The following is a 7,458-nucleotide window of genomic DNA, read 5'->3' on the forward strand; positions in this document are numbered from 1 at the left end:
CGCGGGGAACCCGAGGAAACCTTGGGGGTGATTACCCCCCCCCTAGGTAAATAGATCTCCTGAGTTCCATGACCCTTCAAGTGAACATTTGCGAGAGGGATTCAACGGATGGTAAAGAGTCAAAGGTTGGGTCTAAGGTTTTTTAAGCTCTCTATAGGGGTGGAGGACAAACATGCTCATTAATGGTTGCGCCTAGGACAATGATAACCCGCATCTGGTAGGTTATCATGGTTCTCCTCGAACAGTAAGCCGATTTGTCGATACAAATCGGCTTACTGTTCGAGGAGAACCATGACTAGAAAAAGGTGGCCTACTATGCATCAGAGATGCGACAAGACTAGGGCACCTTTTTTTCTATCACCTCCCTGGATACGACATGTCTCGTTGGCCCTCCATCACTGACATAAGAAACCTAACAAGATGTGCGCACTAAAGGAATCGACCCGTCAACTGCAAGCGCCGCCTTATCCACGGACGAGCTCGTGTGGGCCACACACAATGGGTCATGCATGATCAGGCAAAGTGGGGCGAGCTATGCAAGAGTCTGCACATGCACTTGACCAATACAAAGCCTTCATCTGGTCCTCCTCTCATTTCTCTCTCCTCACATGCGTGGTCCCCCTTTTCTCTCTCTGCTCCAACCGAACACCACACCATAATATCCCACCACATGCATGATCCCCTCTATGATAAGTTCAGTTTATGTGATAATTATGTTAATAATTTTCTACCTACATGATAGGCTTTGTGGAATTTCACCGCATTCGCGCGCTACTCTTTGTCGTTATTCCTCGGGAAACGCCTTTTGGAACAAATATGTTCTTTTGGAAGGAATGCCAGGAAATTATAGTGGAATCATGTTATTCAGTGTGATAATCAACTACCATAAAACAATAAAGCAAAGGGGGCAAAGGAGGAGCGCCTACGGTAGCTCCAGAGCCAAAGACGAGTCATATGATGTGCCCGGGGAGCCGCCTTGTCCACTATTTCCACCCGTGGAATCGGATCAGAGATCGGACGCACAGAGACACCAGAAACTCGTCCAGCATGCAAAAAAACCTAGCCTTCGGAGATCATACGGAGTAGGAATTGGCAAGGAGGAGATCGCTATCTTCATCACCAACTACAAGGGGGCTACAACATCATCTCCACCACCATCATCATCATCTCTGCTGTCATCGTCATCATCATCATCATCCACATCCATCTCATTGTAACATCCCTAGTGGATCAACTTGTGTGTTACATGTGTAATCCATTCATGTTTACCATCCACACCTTTATGATGCTTGTTGCCTCCATATGTGAGTAGTTTCCCTAATTATCAGGAATATGGATGAACCCTGATGTGTAATAGACCGATGGGTATTAGGATTTAATATTGTCTTTGCATGCTTATGTTAACAATCTTCTTGATGTTGGTGTAGTCGACCATCCAACATATGCCAACTTTGGATGGAATGTTATTACTACTTGCGAACCGGATGGTTGCAAAGGTAGGTATGTGACAAGGACTATTTCCCTTCGTCCCGGATCATTGCGGCATGGGGTAAAACAGAGGCCATTTATAGGCTGCGTCCATGGGACCTTTTTCCCATTAATCACCATTTAGTAACTGGAGTAGGAAATAACGGTGGTGGCGTATGTGAAACAGGGCTGTCGTGTGTATGCACGTATCTGTACCGGCTCTGCCCATAATAAAATATGCAAAATGGCTTAGGAATCCGACGTAACATTGTGTTTAGGCACCACTATAGACGCACACTAGTGGGGAATCCAGACTCCCCGAGAACCCTTTAGTAATGTTGATTTCATCGCCGTTGATTACAACCCTTGTTACTAAATTTAGTTTCAGTAATTTACTTTTATGCTCACTACACCATTTCCACCATGTCACTACTGCTTTGGATTTCTCTCAACTTGCAGGCATACCTATTAAAACCCTTCAAGAGACAAAAGACTGATTCATGTGCTTCATGTGGGATCGATAATCTTACTCGAAAAGGCTACAACTAAACCTCGCGCACTTGCAAGACATCACTCTACTCTCTCTTCTCCCAACCAGATTAATTTATAAATAGCATTGGATGGTCGGCTCCCACATCATGTACGAGGACCACGTTCGGACACAAAAAGGAACATATGCGGTGTCCATTTGCGGGTCAACATTGAAGATGCCCTTAGTAAGTTAGTAGACATGTCATTGTTACTCTATGTCCTTCTGTGCGAAGTACGTGAATTGTATATTAAATCATTGTTTGCACTTACATTTGAGGTTATGTCTATTTTGTAGTAAGCAATTGTTAGTCTTTTGGATAAACTTCATGTGAAGGATTTTTTTTCCACAATATTAGAATTTATTAATCGTTCATATCTAGTTTTAATTGCTGCCATGTTCAATAAGTATCAGATTTAACTCATACTCCAACTTCTAGAACAGTAGATTAGGATGGTCTCAACTTCCACCTAAGTATGGCAGCATTTCTATATTTGAATTGTGCCTCTAGAAACAAGACGTCCAGTGGATTAGGATTCACAACCATGCAGAGACACTCAATGTAGAGAGGTAGAACAAGAAGAATTGCCCCAAGGAGCAAGAAGATATATTTGAAGTTTGTTTCATCCTTCTAGAACAAAAATTAGCCGGACAGAAGATCCGGGCTAGCGAGCGAATTTGCATTCCATGTAAATATGTCATGTTGCTTTGGTATTTGTGAAATCTCAAGGTCCCCAACAATGGTTTTATCTTGACCTCTGCTTTGCTTTGTAAAAGAATTCGGTGTATTCATGCGAAAGCGTTCTTCTACTTGCGAGCTCAAATACACCTGCGATGAACCGTAAAATTAATAAAGAGTAGTAAAAAAGACAAATCTAATTATTTTGGCAACAGACTTAGATGAACTGTTTGCATGTACACACTTGGAAATTTCATGAAGAAAAAGCATTTCTAGTGTTCTGGGCAAAAAAAAATGCTTTCAAAAATAGTTTTTTCCATCATTGATTTTTTTTGCTAGAGCATTTAAGAATGTTTTTCTCTATGAAATTTTGTGCAATTTTTGACAATTCTCTATTTTTATGCCAAACAAATAAGTCATTGATTTTCTTTACTATTTTTTACTCCCTCCGTCCCATAATGTAACACATTTTTCGACACTACACTAGTGTCAAAAAGCGTCTTACATTATGAGACGGAGGGAGTACTATTCATGGGAGTGTTCACGAGGGAGCATTTGAGCTCACAAGCGGAAACCACATTCATGTATATATTCTCTGTTTTTCACGATGGAGTATATTTGTATACAAAAGCGTTTGTTGAACACAATACACTGACACAGTCACTCAACAGAATTGAGCGAAAACCTCTGATCTCAAGGAACTGAACATCTGGGATGTCAATCCACACTGTCAAACAATCGCATAAGGAACAGCAATCTTGCAAGCAAGCTTGACAGACACAAAATATTCAGATGTATAACAAAAACAATACAATTATGCAACAAAATGAAATCCTTCAGGGAAGGCAGAGCTGATTCTTCTTCTTCGCACTGACCAGACTAACATAAACATGCTACTTCACTCCCGTCACTACCGAATCAAGAACAACAGAAAAGAAACATAGTACTGCAGCGTCAGACGGCGATGGCGACAGACGCCGGAGGGTCGGCGGCCCAGACAATATCCTGGAGGGCCGGCCGGAGCTCGTCGCAGCAGAACGAGAGGTACTCGAGGGTGTCGCCGCCGTCCTTCTTGACGTCGACCACGAGCACCGAAGGAGCCACGCTGAATATCTCGGCGGCGACGGCCAGCCGGCCCTTGCGCCCGCCGCGTTCCGCGCCCTCGAGGCGAACGCCCCCCGGGCTGCTCTTGGTCACCCGCATCCGTCCGCCGCCACGCGCCGCGACCTCCTCGAGACGGGAGACCACGCCCCGTGCTGGCTCCCGCGTGGCAAACCGCATGCCGCCCTCCCGCCGCCGACTTGCCGGATGGCCCTCGAACAGTGGCGAGAGGTCGAATCCCTCGGAGAGGGATATCAGATGGAACGCGTTCAGCGCCTCGGGTTCGTCCTTGTCGGCAGCATCCTTCACGCATGCTGGCGGCTCAAGACTCAGAGGCTTGGCGATGGACGTCTTCTTGAACCACGGAGTCTCCACGAGCTGCGCGACGGTGATGCGGGTGGCGGGGTCGGGGTCGAGCAGTTTGGGAATGAGCCTACGCGCATCAGTTGAGAACCACGGCGGGCATCGGTAGTCACCGCGCTGCGCCTTCTTGTACATGGTAACAACATTGTCGTCCGGGAACGGGAGGCATCCGGCGAGGAGCACGTAGAGGATGACGCCGCAGGACCAGAGGTCGGCCTTGGCGCCGTCGTAGCCCTTGTCGCGGAGCACCTCCGGCGCGGCGTAGCCCGGCGTGCCGCAGAGGGTGTGGAGAAGCCCGTCGGCGCGGGCGTGATCGGCGAGCGCGCTGAGGCCGAAATCGACGACCTTGAGGTTCCCCGCCTCGTCGAGGAGCAGGTTCTCCGGCTTGAGGTCGCGGTGGTAGACGCCGCGGGCGTGGCAGAAGTCGACGGCGGAGATGAGCTGGCGGAAGTAGCGGCGCGCGACGTCCTCCGTGACGCGGCCGGAGCGCTCGATCCGCGCGAAGAGCTCCCCGCCGCGGACGAGTTCGAGGGCGAGGTAGATCTTGGAGCGCGTGGCCATGACCTCGTGGAGCTCGACGATGTTGGGGTGGGAGACCCGCTTCATGACGGCGATCTCCCGCTTGATCTGCTCCACCATGCCGGCGCGCACCACCTTGTCCTTGGCAACCACCTTGACCGCCACGGCCCGCCCGGTCCTCAGATCCCGCGCGATGTGCACCCGCCCGAAGTTGCCGTGGCCGAGCACACGGCCCATCTCGTACCGCCCCTGCAGCACCCCGCCCTTCTTCCCCTCCGCCGAACCCGCCATTCCCGATCTCTCGATTCGCCCCGTTCCCTCTCCCAAGAAATCGGTGTTGAAGATAATCTACCTGGCAATCGGACTGTAGAAGCAGAGATCCGACCACTCTACCCGTCCTCGACGTGCTTCCGGTGGCAGGTGCGGCCGACGCGCAGCTTGCGCTGGACGGCGACGTCAGTGCCTGGTCTCCGCCTCATCGCTCTGCATTCCCGGCGAGACGGAGGGGACGGGTGGAGAACGGGAGGCGATCGATGAGATCGATCAGCGTGGTGTTGTGCGGTGGTGCCCTGTGATTAGTTTAGCTTTGCGGCGAGCGGCTTATATTGGGAGGGAAGGGAGGGCATGGCGGCGGCCCGGGAGACCCTAGACTGCCCTGCCCCTAGGCGGCGCACCCACGCGATACAGTAGCGCCGTTGGATGCGGATCTCACGGTAGGGTGCGTAAGACAGAGCAGTGGGACTGACAAACCAATGCTTCGGGCCGAAGTTTTTCGCATCCTGACGAAGTTCAATTCTAGCAAGTTTCTGCAAAAAGAAAAAGAAAAGAAAATCTGAAATTGTAAGGCAGCCTTTTCATTATTACTAGCAAATACTTAGAAAATTTCAAGATGATACGCCGATTTAGTCTTTCGTAGGTGCTCATAGGGTAGGATGTGTGTATGTGTGTCCATAGGGTGACTGTATGCACGTGTATATGAGCGCTTGCGTCCGCACTTTGTTCAAAAAAAATGCAAACATGCCCGTACGTTGCAACGGGAAAGAAATTATCAGATTATGTAGGTGTGGTAGATAAAAAAAAGTTCGAACCAAATGCAAGGATGAGATAAGGGACTTTTATAATATTATTTCACAAACTATGTCTGTCATGTCATGATGAGATAAGAGACTTTTAAAAAATCATTTCAAAAATTAAAAATGTGATGGTCCTTATCACGACTTGATTTTCTAAGGCACCACAACGAAATATATTTTGGCTAAGCAAACTGCATTGATGGACCCTGCCTGAGCTAAACCGATGAATGATGTGTCTCGCCTTGACCTAGCTTAACGGTGTTTACCATAGCTAATATTGTGGTACCAGAATAAACATAGATCTGTATGAAGCAAAATAGATATTTAGTAATTTTCATATACTAGCTTACATAAACTAAGAAAGTTGTTAAATTTTCTTGGACCTCGACACTGTACAAAACACAGGAATCTTTTTACCCGACACGTGAAATTAAATAAAATCATAAAACGAGGTCTACAAATCCCCTAATAAAACCTCCACATAAGAGATGGTTCGTTTTGTTCATTATTTACGGATCTGTTTTAATTTTTGTGAACATTTTCTGAAATTTCATGTACATTTTTTCAAATCCAAAAGGATGTTTTGAATATTGTATCATTTTTTTAAAAATCATGAACATTATTTATTGCATGGATATTTATTTGAAATCATGATTTGTTTTATTATATGTGAACAATTATTTGAAATCATGAACATTTTATGATTTTCCAAATGTTTTTTATTATGTTGTTTCAATTTTTTTCAGAAAATTCACAACGATTTGAACTTTGGTTCTTTTGAAAATCTTGAATTTCATTTAGAGAAAAAATAATTAAAAACAGAAATGAGAAAGTAAATAAAAGCATAAAAATGAGATAAGAAAACAGGGGGCTCCACGACCATGGGCCGGCCCATTACTACGTGGGGGAAGCGGTGGCGCGCTTAAGAGAGAAAAATGGGAGAAAAAGGGACAGAACCAAATGTGATGGTGTGGTAGATAAAAAAAAGTTTGAACCAAATGCAAGGATGAGATAAGGGACTTTTATAATATTATTTCACAAACTATGTCTGTTATGTCATGATGACATAAGAGACTTTTAAAAAATCATTTCAAAAATTAAAAATGTGATGGAAGTGTAGATCCTAGATACAAGATCCGCAAGGGATTAGTGGGGAGAATCAAATTTCTCTTGGTGGAAATGTAGATCGAGGCCTTCTCAACCAATCCCTAGAGAATCAACAAGTTTGATTGGCTAGGGAGAGAGATCGGGTGAAAATGGAGCTTCGAGCATCAATGGAGCTTAGGGGTGGAAGAGGTGGTCAACTCGGGGAAGAAGACACCCCTTTTATAGTCAAGGTATAAATCCAACCGTTATCCACCAACTCAGTTTGCAACACGCGGTACTACCGCATCAAACAAGCGGTACTACCGCACCGCGGTACTACCCTGGCACGGCAGGGGCCAAGACTAGTCCTGATGTGCTAAGACAGGGAGCGGTAGAACCGCTGGCGCGGTACTACCGCGCCCCCTTGCGGTACTACCGCAAGGCAGGAATAGTCTAGGCTGAGAAGGCATGGACATAAAAATTACATCCGTGACTACTTTCGCTGAGTTTTGATCTATGCAAAAATCTGACACAGTACTACCGCAAGCCCGGAACGGTACTACCGTGTAGGGCGCGGATGTAAAAAATTACATCCGTCCCTACATCCGCTCATGCTGTTGTGCCTGGCCAGAGCTCACGGT

The 7,458-nt window shown here is 46.6% G+C and overlaps 1 protein-coding gene across 1 annotated transcript; it reads right to left on the reverse strand.

The window, feature by feature from the left end:
- Positions 1-3,433: 3,433 nt before the first annotated feature.
- LOC123094630 (CBL-interacting protein kinase 6-like) lies at positions 3,434-5,273 on the reverse strand. Its single transcript, XM_044516593.1, has one exon. It carries the CDS (start codon positions 4,947-4,949, stop codon positions 3,630-3,632), a length of 1,320 nt encoding a protein of 439 aa, XP_044372528.1. The 5' UTR covers positions 4,950-5,273; the 3' UTR covers positions 3,434-3,629.
- Positions 5,274-7,458: the final 2,185 nt, after the last annotated feature.

Source organism: Triticum aestivum, chromosome 4B, assembly GCF_018294505.1.
Source record: "Triticum aestivum cultivar Chinese Spring chromosome 4B, IWGSC CS RefSeq v2.1, whole genome shotgun sequence".
NCBI lineage: Eukaryota > Viridiplantae > Streptophyta > Magnoliopsida > Poales > Poaceae > Triticum > Triticum aestivum.